This window comes from Molossus molossus, unplaced genomic scaffold, assembly GCF_014108415.1.
Source record: "Molossus molossus isolate mMolMol1 unplaced genomic scaffold, mMolMol1.p scaffold_m16_p_14, whole genome shotgun sequence".
NCBI classification, from domain to species: domain Eukaryota; kingdom Metazoa; phylum Chordata; class Mammalia; order Chiroptera; family Molossidae; genus Molossus; species Molossus molossus.
The window spans coordinates 56,041,970-56,057,324 of record NW_023425349.1 but is presented as its reverse complement, the minus strand read 5'-3'; the positions used below and the strand labels follow the sequence as shown (position 1 = coordinate 56,057,324).

Here is a 15,355-nt window from a genome sequence, read left to right as displayed (position 1 = left end):
GAGAGAGAGAGAGAGAGAGAGAGAGAGAGAAAGAAACATTGATGTGAGAGAGGAACATCTACTTGTTGCCTCTTCAAGTGCCTGGACCAGGGCCAGGGAGCGAACCTGCAATCCAGGTACATGCCCTTGACTGGGAATTGAACCCATGATGCTTTGGTCCACAGGCCGACACTCTAATCACTGAGCCAAACTGGGCAAGGCAGTAGAAGTTATTTTAAAGGTCTAGTTTACTTACCTTGCAGGCCATATCAAATGTATAGGGAAAATGCTTTGTAAGCTATAACAGATGGTTATTATATTGATTATTTATTTACTTCCTTAATCAATATTTTTTTGAAAACTTATTATGTATCTAACACTCTGGTGAGTACTGGGGGAGATAAAAATGATCCCTTCTGTAGAAATGTTTCGAATTTTATTGAGAAAGATAATTTTATTGAGGAAGTTAGGTACATTTAAGGCACAGTACAGACAGCATGTAGCTTCTTTGGTAAGAGGATTCTTACTGAGAGCTAGTGTATTGGGGGAGGTTTCATAGATAAGAACTTTGAAAGATAAAAGATCTGGGTAATTGCACAGGAGGGACGAGGGCCGCGAGGTAAAGGCCATTTGTTGAAAGTTTTGTTCTTATTATGTGTTGAGATAGAAAAGAGAGTTCTCTGTATGTATTATTGCCTTAATGAATAGAATATAGACTTTGCTTTCTGAAAAGTATATGATAACTGTCTTGGAAAACTGATGTTTTAGGCGTTAAGGAACATGCCTGCCTGGAGTTATGCTCAGATTTAAATTGAGCCATAGTTAGGTATAATTTGAGAAAAGTATGAAACATCTCTGGACAATAGGACAAATAAACATGTCTTAATATAGGCTGTCCTCAAACCAAATGATATAATTACATATACAAAGTACATACAGGTGGCTAAAATACTTGCTGTCTGCTGTTCACTGCTCAAAAATCTGAAATGCTGCAGTGTGACAGCGACCACACAAATGCATTTGAGAATGTTCTGTAAACTTTCTCAACCTTGGGGTGTAAAGCAAAATCAGTTGTCTTTGCCTCATATATGACACAACTACTGATTTTGCTTGGGTCAGAAAGTAATTCCTGGATCTCCCTGGGGAAGGGACCAAAAGGTCCTTGACATTCAATCACCAGGAACCTTCACCTGAGCTCTGCGGGGAGAGCCACACGCTGCGGGTGTGCTGGGAAAATAATTGAAAGTGTCCATGGGGAATTAAGAAACAGATGGTTCAGAAACCACTTTGGGGCTTGCGGAAGGACTTCAGCCCGAATATAAGAATGTAGACCAAGAAAAAAATCTGTGTCAAGGGCAACTGGACGTCAATTCCTGTGGTGTTTGTCATTGGTAAACATCACTTTACCTGATGGAAACATCACATCCATAATGGTGTTATATATCACCTTATACTGTGCATTTCAGAGCTGAGATATTTTCTGGCTAATATCTCATGCTTGTAGGAAACTGTTTCTGGCTTCCATTTTGTAAAAAGGAACAAGAACAACAGATGGGGTGAGAATACTTCTCTTTTCCCTCAGTTCCTTTGGAAGTAGTATATGGGTTCATTCTGGGAAGACAGACATTTATATAATAGTTTGTTTTGATTAATCTTTTGTCAGAAAAAAGATCTCTGTAAAAATACAGTGCAGGTACATATATATAAGCCAGGTTTTTCTGATACACTCCATGTCCAACTGAGAAATACAGTGAATTGTGTTTAGCCTTTGTGACTAATTTCCCATCCAAGGGACAAAAGTTTTCTCTTCAGTGGTTTTTTAAGGCAATGATGTCATAATAAAGCAAAATGAATTTTAAAGTGGTCAGACTACATTACAAACCATTTTGATATGCAGGTAAATATTGTGACAGGAGGCATGTTTTGAAAAAGGGTAGGAAGAGAACAGGAGAGGAATTGTTTGCAAAGTGAAGAAATTATTATTAGGTATCCTGGATGACACTTTGACTTGGAGGATTTACCTTTTTTCAAGTCAAGTATGGGTTTATGTTTCACTTCACTAAATCGGTCTTCCTCAAAGACTGGGACTCAAACAGACGTGTATTCCCAGCAATGCCTATTTGTACTGTGTTGCACACAGTAGGTGCTTAATGTATACCTGCTTATTTGGTTTGCCATGATGGGCATCAGTAATTATTCCCAGGTCTCTAATTTTCCCCCTACATTATAAAAAAAGTTTAAAAATAAAGCAAAGAGACTATTTATTATCGTGAAAGTATTAAGATTATTTATAACAATAGCTCTTTTGTTTTATTAGTCCAGTGAGCATTAGCCTTTATTGTTCTTGGTAAAATGTTATTTACCTGGAACTAAAAGCCTTGGTGTTATCTTAGCCAAAGAATGTGTGTTTAGCCGAGAATGTAATTAGGGGAAATACTTAAGGGATTGTCAATGCAATGTTCTTTTAGTTCTTAAGCAATCTATATCCTGCTAAAATGTTTGTCTTTTTTTTCTTTCTTTCCTTCTGGCTGCTGTTCCAGGTCCCTCATTTCACGTGAGTCTTTGGCGTCCACGACTTTGAGTCTGACAGAAAGTCAGTCGGCTTTGAGCGTGAAACAAGAGTGGACTCAAGGCTACAGGGCTCTCCCCTCGCTCTCCTCCAGCCACAGCTCTCAGAATGGCATTGATCTAGGGGACCTTTTTAGCCTTCCTCCGGGGACAGCCATGTCCGGCAATAGCGTCTCGAACGCATTGCCATCCTACCTTTTCGGTATGGAAAATAGCCACTCTCCTTACTCCAGCCCCCGACACTCTTCCGCCCGGTCTCACTCGGCCCGCTCCAAGAAGAGAGCGCTGTCCTTGTCCCCGCTGTCCGACGGCATCGGGATAGACTTCAACACCATCATCCGCACCTCTCCCACGTCCTTGGTCGCCTACATCAACGGGTCGAGGGCTTCCCCGGCCAACATGTCCCCGCAGCCCGAGGTCTACGGGCATTTCCTGGGCGTGCGCGGCAGCTGCATCCCCCAGCCGTGCGCGGTGCCCGGCAGCCAGAAGGGCGTGCGGGTGGCCAGCGGGGGCCTGGCGCTGCCGGCCTACGGCGAGGACGGCCCGCTGGAGTACGAGCGCATGCAGCAGCTGGAGCACGGCGGCCCCCAGCCCGGCCTGGTCAACAACATGGTGGTGCAGCACGGCCTGCCGGGCCCCGACGGCCAGCCCGCCGGCCTGCTGAAGACCGAGCGCCCGGACGACTTCCCGGGCGGGGCTCTAGACCTGCCCTCCGCGCCGCCCCTGCCTCCTCTGCCACCCCTGCCCCAAGGCCCCCCGCCCCCCTACCATGCCCACCCGCACCTGCACCACCAAGAGCTGGGCCCCCACGCCCAGACGCTGGCCCTGCCCCAGACCGCCCTGGAGGACGATGGGGAGATGGACGACGTCGGGGGCAAGCACTGCTGTCGCTGGATCGACTGCAGTGCCTTGTATGACCAGCAGGAAGAACTCGTGCGGCACATCGAGAAGGTGCACATAGACCAGCGCAAAGGGGAAGACTTCACCTGCTTCTGGGCGGGGTGTCCTCGGAGGTACAAGCCGTTCAACGCCCGCTATAAACTGCTGATCCACATGCGAGTCCACTCCGGAGAGAAGCCCAACAAGTGTACGGTGAGTTTTCCCGAGCCCATGGGAGCCCATTGAAAGGGCATGTGTTTTTCCACAGTTGGCCGGCAAGTCAGGGGACATTTTTCTCCTTTTATGGAATGTGGATGACGCGCGGGGTCTGGGTATCCATGAGATTTGACTCCTCTTAAGTCTGAGGAAGGGGAAGATTTCTTATTGGCTACTGGGTATCCCTTCACTGCTTGATTCTATTCTGCTAATGTAAACGATCCACCATGTCAGGAGAAGTTCATCTTCCACAGGGTCCCAAATCTTGGAAAACAGATGCCTGCCAGGCACCAACTGGAAGTTGCTGAAATGTGCAGAGGAACACACACTGCACCATCATCAAGCTATGTCTTTTCCAAAGCAAATATTCAGTGATTTTTCTTTATCTCCCTCTCATAACTGGGCTAGTATTGGGGTTGGGGGAGGGCTGGTTCTGATATTGGAGAGGGACTCACACTTAGCAGATCGGCTAGTGAACATGTTGCTGCATGCACCCTCTCTCCTGCCTGCACTCTGCACAATCCAGGGTGTGAGGCTGGTTAATGATTTACAGCCAGCATAAAGCACTCGGGATACCACAGGGGCAGGAGCCCACAGGAGCTCCCTGATTTTGTGGGAAGGATAGGAGAAAGAACCAACACCTTTGGTGTTGAAGGAAGTGGGCGTGGGCATGGTGTCTCTTTCTCCTCCACCTCCCCCTTTCACAACATCAATGCTGGAACTATCTCTGTTTCTTGGCAAAATTGACTATTTTTTAATAATATGACTCTTAAATGATTTCACAATCATCTCACACCTCACAGAAGCCCTCAGTGTTTATAATCAGGACATCACCCTTGGGATCACAGGGCAGTTTTGCACAATCTCAGACAGCTCACTTAACTCTTGAAAAAAAAAGAAGAGCATGCATTTTATATTAGTTTAGATGGACAGGATTATTTCTTTTTGAGCTAAAATCTGAGAGTTATAGGGACTCCTTGGATATTGAATATGCTCAAGGTCACTAAATGTATGAAATATATAAATAATTTTGAACTTATTTAGACTGAGATCCCCCAAACAGAATTCCTTCTTTCTGTAGTATGTCTTGATGATAAAGAATCTGGACCATGTTTATTTTCTATTATAGATTGGCCAAGTTGTCCGATTCATGCAAAAGCAAACCAAACAGGTGATAGCTATAATGCAAGTATTAGAAGCACTTTTTCGCCATCCAGTAGGTATTTTTGAAAGAGTTTTAAGAATTTCTGGCGGAATGAAATTGTATTTCTTGTTGTTACATTATGCCCCATGTTGTGATTTTTCTTAAGGAAAACCTGAAGCTGATACACTGTGAGACTGCCAGGTTATATGAGTGAAAAGAATAATTACATTCCAGGCGGCAAAACCTTAGTCTGTCAGTAGGGTTCTGCATTAAAAATGCCAGAAAGAGACAAGCAATTGAAGGCAATTCCATTTACTCTGTTTGGAACACACAGGCCTATTGCAGTCAGGAAAGACATTCAGTCTCTGAACGAAAACAGTCCAACCTTTTAGTTGTGACTAATCCTGGCTGAAAATAGTTTGCTGGATTTGGTTTTACTGAAAAAACAAAACAAACAAACATAAAGGCTTAAATTATCCAAAAAAAATATTTTTTGCGTTGCAAAATTAATTTTTGTGCAATAGGATTTCCCCATTTTCCCACTGTTCTTAGACTTTGCAAAGGCATATAACAAGTTGACTTTTGCTAAAGTGCATGATGACTATTAAAAATAGAAATACTTCAGTGAAAGAATAAGCTGAGAGGTGAATGTTTGCAGGCCTCTGCAAAGCTTTTCACTCTACTTATTGTTCAGAATGGGATGGGAAGTGATTTTTCTCTCCCCTAGTCTGCCCACTTCCCACTTCTAAATGGAATCTTTTCAAAATTCAGGTTGTTAGATTTAATTTCATATCAAATTTAGAACCACAAAGCACTTACTTATACATGTTATAGTGCAAGTGTATGTATACAAAACAGGGTTTCTTAGGAGCTGACTAATGCTACAGTTCTAGTCTTGGGACTATGTATTTTTAGCAGGAAGACTTCCATTTTCATATAACACATACATATCATGAACATTATGTCTTCTGAAAACTGTTATGTTGCTACATGTCATTTGCTTGATTTGTAAGGCTAAAGCTAACTGGCAACAAATAATTTTACTGTGAAAGTTTAGCAGTCTTCTCAAGTTCTAGTCTATTGATAGAAGACATTGGGCTTAATGTGAATGAACATCTGAAAAAGATGCATTTTTCTGCCTTTTGTAAAACCAATCTTTACACTCTTGGAATCCAGATACAAAGAACTGTTAAAACTGAAATGTTTCATCTCCTACTGCTTTGAAATCTGATGGTAGTTGATTCAAAGCTCAAGTCCCTTGCCAAGTAAAATGACCGCATTCCTCTTTTGGAGACATGAAGTGATTGTTGGGTTCTTGTGGCTGTGTCACATGCTGTAAATACTAGGAGCACTTTAAATTATAAGACCCAGTTCACTTTTGTTTTACATATGTTTAACTGCTATTAATTTTCTGTGGACCATTGTTGGAGTTAGTCATCATTTTCACTCACTCAGCTTATTGACCCAAGAAAGATGTGATGACCCAGTTGTGTTTGGTGACCATGGCTACAGGCAGCACAATGAGCTTCTGGGAATCATAGTAGAAGAAGGGTGTGTGAAAGGGCTACTCAGTGACAGCCTGCTTACAGTAAGAGGCTACTGCTGGTGTCCTCCCTTGATGCCACGTTTCATGTCGTGCATGGGAGAACACATTCTCAGAATCTCGGACTATAATTCCTCAGTCTTACCCAGGACTCTGGATTCAGACCACTTAAGGTTCTAGGTGGCAGGACTGGGGTAGGATCTTTAATGTATTATCTGGTTAACTTACTGGAAGAAGAGAATTGTTTTTCTCTTTCCCACCCAAACAACTCCACCCTTGGGTATATCTCATTCTTACTGCTTCTGTGGATAGCCACACCAGGTGCTCTCTTTCCAGACCTGGCTTGGATTGCAGAGCTATTCCTAGCCAGTGGCGAAAGCCGTGAGAAGTGAAGGCCATGCTAGGCAGACGGGCAGAACTCAGTTAAATCAGAAACTGAGATACGGCAGTATTCTATTACAAGTATCTGAGTCTAATCACTGCTGTCTGCTAATTGAAGTATTTTCTAGGTGCAAAATCATTCGTTTTAAACCTTCCTGAATTTAGACAAACCTCATTGTTGATGAATCTTGGAATTAACAGAACTTTTGAGCATTTTTGGGTATAACTCTGCTGAATTCTATTACATTTTTTCTGAGATGATAAGGTTTCAAACTCCTAGGTCAGAACAAGTCTTGGAGTCTCTAAATTTCTTTCCTTGGCCCCTGTTTCATGCTCCTAAAAGTGTAACTCACAAGTATAGATGTACACTAACCATCCCTAACAGTATACATAGTAATGGTTCCAGCGGAGTGTATGCTGAGAATGTTTTTACTGTAGGTCTTTTTGCTATTAAGTTGAAGAGTGTGCAGTGCCTGGGTAGCATTCTCGGGAAGGTGTGTTGTGAATGAGCTGAAGCATGGTCAGTCTGCCAGTACGCTTCATGAGAAAGCCTATCTGATCGGAGCAGAGTAAGGAGAGGGACCGAATCTTGTTGCCAGGATCAGAAACACTGATGGCTTCCTTCATGCACAATAGAAAGCAGTTGTGCTGGAGGATCGGGAGTGTTAATAAGGGAATTAGGGGGAATGTGGGTCGCCACTTAAATTTTTCTTATTTTTCCTGGATGAATTTTATCCAATAGCAAAAAGGAATTTTGCAAAACTTTTACCCACCCACAGATTTTCACGAAAATGTCACTGACCAAAGACAGCTTTGAATTTTGTATGAATTGACTCATTTCTCCACAGGCATTTTGCCTGGCAAAATCCAGAGTATTTGCTTTGGCTTGGAGACTGGGCAGTTTGCTTTTTAAGTAACATTGGATTATGAGTACAAGAAAATAAATACAGAGCTAGGGCCATGTCCCCATTCCTCTTTAATGGCCTGATTTATGGCTTCATGGGCCAGCATTAGCCATGAAAGACATTTCTTGAGGAAAAGTAAATTCATTATAAGCTGTGGAAGGTTTTTTTCCACATCCTTTATTTTGTTATTTTGATAAGACTTGGCGTTGATGGTGGTAACCACAATAATATAACCAGAAGAGACCTTAGGAAAATATCATCTAAGCATAACTATTAGTTACCACTCCACAATTCATTTTGGCACAATTAATAAGTTCTCATATTGTCAAGTATTGATGAGGGTATGAAGAATGGGGAATGCTTTGATACTACTGGTGAGAGAAAATTGGTGTAACCACTTTGGAAAAATATTGGGGAGTATGTAGTAAAGAAGAAGATGAGTATATCCAACAAAACTATATCTAAGTATCTACCCTACCTAGTGCCTCTGCTTTTAAAAATTGTAAATAGTCTCGCCAGTATGGCTCAGTGGTTGAGCGCTGACCCATGCACCAAGAGGTCACCGGTTCGATTTCTGGTCAGGACACATGCGCAGGTTGTGGGCCCGATCCCCAGTGGGGGGTGTGCAGGAGGCGGCCAGTTGATGTTCTCTCTCATCAATGTTTCTGTCTCTCTCTCTCACTTCCTCTCTCTATAATCAATAAAGGAAAAATAATTTAAAAATAAAAATTGTAAACTAAGTACCCGTAGATAAGGTAAATCAATAAACTATGGTTTATTCCCAATGAGATAATATAAGGGAGTGTAAAATTAATGAACTAGACAAAAAAAACTCTAGATAAGCAGAGATATGCTAATATGGATAAATCTCAAAAAGCAATGTTGAATGAAAAATTAAATGCAAAAGGATATACACAGTGTAATACAATTTATGTACCTTTAAACACACACACACACACACACACACTAAGCAGTCTTATATAGTTGTATATACATAACTACTTGCCTAAACAATAAAACTGTGTGCTCAGGATAGTCAGTAAACATAGGATAATGGATACTTCTAGAGAGCAAAGAAATAGGAATAACAGGTTACGGGAATTTTGCTTTATCTCCTCTTCTCCCAAAGTAATAGAACTGAAACAAATACAGCAAAATGTTAATTTCTTTTTAGCTTGGTGATGGTAACATAGGTGTCACAGGTATCTTATAATATTTTCTATGCTTTGCTGCCTGTGTTGAAATACTTCATAACTCTAAGTATATATTTTTGTTGAAGAATATAAGAAAATCGGTGAATAGAACATTCTAACTCCCTTCCACACATACCATTTTTTCAGAGGAGGGGAACAAAGATTAGAGATTTAAGGGATTTTTCTGAGACTAGTGAATTGTTTAGCTGTTGCCTACCTGGTGCCTTCAGGGTGGGGCTCCTTGAATGACATTGGACTCCTTGAAAGAGCTTTATAAAGTATGCACACCTGGGCCCCCCACCGGAGTCTGTGATGTAATTGTTCTGGGGTGCAGCTCCCCTCATTATTCTAATGGGCAGCCAAGGGTGAGAACCAGTGCTCCCAAAGCTTTCGTGTCTTGACATGGAAGTCTAGATAAATGAAAGGCTACCTTATCATTTCAGTTAAGGTGTAGGGAGGCAGTGTTCAGGAGAGAGTACATCTTCATTATCATCAATGCTCTGATAATGATTAGGGTAATTTCATGTTCCCTTGGAATAAAATTCAGGGACAAGAGATGAGATAGCAGTGACTCTGATAGTGGCAGAAGACTTTCAACTGAGGGTCCATTTCACATGCAGAGTATACTTTCTCTGCGATCAGTAGTCGGTAGAAGGTTGGGAAGAGACTCCGAGCGATGTGTGTGGTCACCACCTCCTTGCCTCCCTGATGAAAAGTGGAACTGACAGATCTGTCACATCCTTCCCATTTTTAAAGGTAAAACAGAGTGTTCTCCCTTGCAAATACAATGCAGTATTTCTGCCTTTAATATAAAATGATCTTCAAAACATTTTTGCTACAATGGATATTTCTGAAGAGAGAGTGATTGAAATATTTAGTTTTCTGTTTTATCAAATCTTCCTGATGTGATTAAATAAATGAAATGATCGTTGATATCCTCTTTGTCTCTTGAGGCTGAAACACCACCAGTGAAACATCTGGTAAAGATCAGAGAGAGTGTAGCTTCCAAATCGTATCCATAAGGCATTAGCCTGTCAAATATTAAAGCAAACTCAATAATCAAACTACAACTAAATTGCAAGGTTTCCCTCCCCCCAAAAAACTATTTTACGTAAGAAAGATACCGGCATATTTATCTGTGTATATACATGTTCAACATACTGTAGACATATATATATATATCACAATAAATTACAAACTTCTTATAGGTAGAGGCAAAACCGCAGAAATTCTCATCAGAAGGGGCATTGACCACAGTCTATAAGGCATCTGTCAAATCAGATTTCACATCCCAAAACACAGTTTAGAAGCCTTCTATTGATAGTGGTTTAATTTTTATTTTCCTTTAGAAGACATTTAATCCATGTTACCTGGGGAACTGGCCTGTCATGCACCTTGGCCTGAAAATACATTTGTAGCAGATCTGGGCAAACATTTTAAAGCAAGTTTCTTTGCACTGCAATTCTAGGATTAACGAGGGGGAAAAAAAGATAATGAGAGAAACCCTAAGGGGTTAAATATTTGAGGTTTTGTTCTCATTAAACAAAACCATTAACTACATGATGGTTAATGTTCCTTTTAGCTCATATTTGTTTTGTGGTTTTTCTCTAATTTTCATGGCCCAAAATAATGTTTTTAAATTTAGAAAGAATTAAGTAAATCTTTTCATCAATGAACTAATTAAGGGCATGTATTTCAAACCTTTTGAGGTTTATTCCTATATAAATTTTAAAATGTATGTTTCTTAATTCATTCAGACTGCAACAGTGTGGAAAATTAGTTTGGCAGTTCGTTAGAAACGCCTTTCGTGACCTTCGGAATATTTCTTGATTACCTGTATTTTGAGTGGTCATGTTGACATCTTTGAGTTCACATAGAATTGGAACTCAAATTCTATCTTTGTGTAGAGTGAAAGACCAAACACATTTATTTTTCTGAAGAAAAAAAAAAAAGAGATGGTCGGATTCTCTTTGATCTTCCAGAGTGTTTTCTTCAAGCTCTGAGTAGAATGATGTGGAAAGAGATGTTAATTTTTTTTTCCTGAAGATTTATTAGTTTCTACTGTAATTACTGAATCAGGGCTTCTAGATTATTGAGAAGACAATGGATGTTGTAACCCTGGGCAGTGGATATTTGACTGGCAAACACAGACCCTGGGCGTGGGCAGGCAGGTTCGATTTTCCATCTGTTTGACCTCTGGGCAGCCTTCGTCCGGACGGGAGATGTGCCAGTCCGGTAGGTGTCATCACTCATATAAGAGGTTGGTGGAGACAGGAATTTGGTGAGAAAGTGGAATGAAACCTGTGTGTTGTTATTTCTGCAGCACAGCATTTATTTTTATTTTCTTGGGTCATATATGCTGTACTTGAGTAGAAAGAATGACTAATCCTTTTGAGAGAGAATTTTGAAGGACTAAAACATTTTGAAAGTTGTTGAGAAATTAGAAAATGAGATAATACGGTTCTGAGCAGGCAGGAGCAATGTGCTCCAAACTTAGGGTGATCGATCATACACTTTATTATTCAAATTGGACCTCTTTTGAAAGTAAAAGGGGTTTATTTCACTGAATATCAGTGTGAACCAGGAGCGTCATGGGAAAACCAGAATGTATAGTTGTCCTATCCAAATAGTTAGTATATGCGCCGATGTGTCCACCCAGTCAGTGCATATTCATTCATCCATTTGAGCGTGGAGTACAAGCCACATTCCATGTCCTGTCCTGGAAGGGTGGATATAAACGAATGGGCCATAAATAAATGGGCCATTCCCTGGAGGAACTCAAAATCTTCCAGGGATGACAGCTGTGTAAATAGTTATTTACACAGTAATGAAACAAGAGCTGTGATGTAGGTCTATACAAAGTGTTTTAATGGGAAAAGGGGGGAGAAATTTTGAGCTATGCCTGTAGAGTCTGGGCAGGCTTCTTAGAGGAGGTGGTTGCATTGGGAAACAAGAGAGTGATACAGAAAAAGGGAAGGGGGCCATTCAAGTGGAGGCACCGAGCCCGGTGATAGCATAAGGATGTGAAAGAGCCCAGGGAAAGAAACAATTCCCAGGATGATCCCAGACTAGGTAGGGGTGGGAAGTGAGGCTGGAAATTTTCTTTGGGCAAATCACAAAGGACCTTTACTATCAAATGGGGATGAATGTTTTTTAAAATGAGAAAGAATCACACACCTAGTTAATACAAATGCAAATCCAGTTCATATAAAAATAATTTCAGGAAGCAGCGTCACTGAGTGTGTGCTTTAATGCCTGTGAAATGAAACTTTGATTTCCCCCAAACCATCTCTTCAAATTCATAATTTAATTCTTCATTAAAATGTATCTCTTGGTAGCTATCATATAACAAATTTTTCTTATGCCACATGGTCAGCTAAGGAAACACATAAATGGAAACAAGCATAAAAGCACATTCAGTGGTGGACTTTAAAGAATTAAAAACCTGGGGAAGACTAGAGACCAAAGCTATTTGATCAGTCATGTCAAATGATTCAAATGTGGACAGAGGCTACATACGTTATCCTGTATGAGTAGCCGTCCATTAGTTAAATATTTCCTTTTATAATCGGTAAAGAGAGTGGAGTACTGTTAAACAAAGGTCTGGACTGGCACTCATTATGCTGAGCCTGTCAGCCCCTTTTCAAGAGCTCCTCCCCCGCCCTCTCTCACTGAATTAATACAGAAGCGAGCTAAATGTTTGCAGTGGATAGAGGAGTGCAAATTAAGTCAGCTCTCATCAAAATGGCACCCATTCCCAGTGATTCAATCTGGCTGGACTGGAGAAGGCAGAGTGAGAGACTCTCCTTTTGCTACTTGAGCTCCCTGCTTTAGCAGCACTCACCTCTCTCGGGGTTTGAGCCTCCCAAGGTCAGGCTCAGCCTCAGTGGGCTTAGGTGTTCAGAGTGTTCCCCACAGGACATCTGACTGGTCTTGCTTTTCACACTTACAATGCAGCGTCCCAGGCTTGTCGCTCTAGAGTAATTTCTTTCCTGTGTTTTAGAATGGTTGTTTAAAAGTGCTTTCATTTTTAAGTTGGCATCTGGATATTGGCCCTGGTAAGCCCATTCGTTGTTGGTAAATGTTGTTGCTACTAAACTCTCTTCTGTCACTCCCTTCCCCATTCTCAGGCCCAGTTTCTAGTGTGAAAAGATCAAGTAAGTAGTGCTTTGTTAGCCAAGAGAATGGACTTGGGACCCCCACCTTAAACAACCTTCTGAAGTAGAAATGTGTCCTCTATTGCATTTGTAGTAACTCCTACTTGTCTTCCCTTAGAATTCTCATGCTGCCTCAGAGTCCTTCATTTCCTTTCTTATTTTTCTTTTTTTTATCTTCACCTGAGGACATTTTTTTGATAGAATGGGAGGGAGAGAGGGGGGGGGGAGAGAAAGAGAGAGAGAGAGAGAGAGAGAAACATCGACTTGAAAGGGACATTGAGTGGCCGCCTCCTGCATGACCAACCAGGGCCTGGGACAAACTGCAACCGAGGTACGTGCCCTTAGCGGGAACTGAACCTGGGTCTCTCTGGACCGTAGGCCGACGCTCTAACCGCTGAGCCAAACCGGCCAGGGCTCCTTTCTTATTTTTCTTTCCACCTATTCAAGGCTTGCTTTTGGGAAAAACTTCAGCAGAGAAAAATTCATACATATCAATGGTGAATGACTGAGAAAAGATTCCGTGCTCTTGCCCTCCCAGGACTAGCTACATTTTTACTGGGAAAGTATTAAACTTCTCCCTTAGAATGAAAACTCCTTCAAGGAAAGGAGAGGAGAAAGAAAATATCTGACAAATTCTGAGGTACTGGATTACTTTAATTTTCAGTATAGCCCTCAGAGCAAAGTTATTTGTGGAATTTGATGTTCATATTCTGTTCCTTCTGTTGTATACTCAAAGATCATTTTTACCTTTGAGTCCTCCCACAGTACCTGGCTCAGTGATTAGATTAACTTATAGTAGACCCCAAATATATATACATGCGTATCTATCTATCTATCTATCTATCTATCTATCTATCTACCCATCTCCTTCAACCTACTTACCTATCTGCCTACCTCCCTACCTACATGTATATGGCCATATATGTATCAATCAGTAACTCCAAGTATACACACATACTTGGAATTAGTGATGGGGATACAACGAGGTTCCTTATTCCATTGCTTCTATTTCTGTGATGATTTGAACTTTTCAATAATAAAAAGTTAAAAGTATATAAAATATTTTTTCTTAACTTATATGAAAGAAGAGGACAGCTTGTTCCCTTCAACACCTCTGAAAATGATACCAGACTTTTTTTTTAGGTAACCCATGTTCTACTGATCTGAAAGCAAATTAAGTTTTTCCATTGCCCTTGAAGATCTCTGATATCACTGTGCTTAAGAATGAGGTGACAAATAACATAATATTTGAAAAGACAAGTGATAACAAGGAAGTGTTTTTGGAAATATTAAGATAATCCAACTTCTGTAACAGACAGCCCAAATCTCAGTGGCTTGGTAAAGTTTATTTCTTATTCATGTTCTAATACAGCTTTCTCCTTGTGATCATATAGTGACTTAGGATTCCTTAATCTAAATGACTCCTCTACCTGAGTCTAGGGAGAAAAACAGAACGTTGACGAGTGTGCAGAAGTTTTTAGGAGCTGGTCTAAAAGCTACACACTTCACTTGTTCCTGCATCCCATTGGCCAGAACTCAGTCACATGATCCCAGCTAATTGCAAGGGAGGCTAGGAAATGTGGTCTTTCCATGTGTGCAGGAGAACACTGAACACATCTTTGTTTCTGTCCCAAGGAACTAGAAATGTTCTTCCTGCTTCACCCCTGACTTACCCTGATTCTCCCCTGACTCACCCTCATTCTCTGTATCCCCTTGAAAAGAAGAAACATTTCAGTCTTAATCTTTTGAGTCTTCCATGAATGGTGACCCTGTCTCATCAAAGTAGTTTTGTTACTTTTTTCTTATCAGTCTTGGCTCCTGTAACTTGCATGTCAATTGACTAAATCTTTCCCAGCCCAACCATTTTTTAAAATTTACTCTCCAAGGATTCCATTGCCATATAGTCACCACTGCTGGGAAAACTCTTGTTATCTCAAGCGAATTACTCAGTTTTTCCCACCTTGTCCAAATTACATGTTCTTGGTGCGTAATTCCCCACTGCTCATCATCTTTCTAAGTCGTGGGGATGTGTGATGTCTTCACGTCCCACAGGCACTCACCCTCTCGGGAGATCTGCTCATCATCAAGAGCAGGGTCATAATGAGTCACTGAGAGATCCACCATTGTGAGCAGACATTTGGTGTGAAGGGCTCTTTTACTCAGACCCTGAAAAACAGTATCCCCCATCTGTTCATAAAGTAGCTTATTTGATACACACAGTGTGGTCATAAATGCTCTCCTATTCTCTGAATGCTTGCTTTTGGTCATGAACTGGCACACATTCAAGGAAAAAATGACAATGTGCCTCTCTGGACACTTTTGGTCCATTTCCATAAATATATTCAAACAAAATGAAATTGCCTGGCTCTTTATAATATGTCCTTTAGTGT

General features: G+C 41.1%; 1 protein-coding gene across 2 annotated transcripts in view; it reads left to right on the top strand.

Moving 5' to 3' along the window:
• The window catches only part of GLIS3 (GLIS family zinc finger 3), a 469,129-nt gene that overhangs the window by 151,152 nt on the left and 302,622 nt on the right, over positions 1-15,355 (top strand). For both annotated transcript variants that reach the window (XM_036261134.1, XM_036261133.1), the window contains one exon: positions 2,520-3,639. In XM_036261134.1, coding sequence (XP_036117027.1) covers positions 2,520-3,639 — 1,120 coding nt within the window. The remainder of the gene's footprint in view (positions 1-2,519; positions 3,640-15,355) is intronic.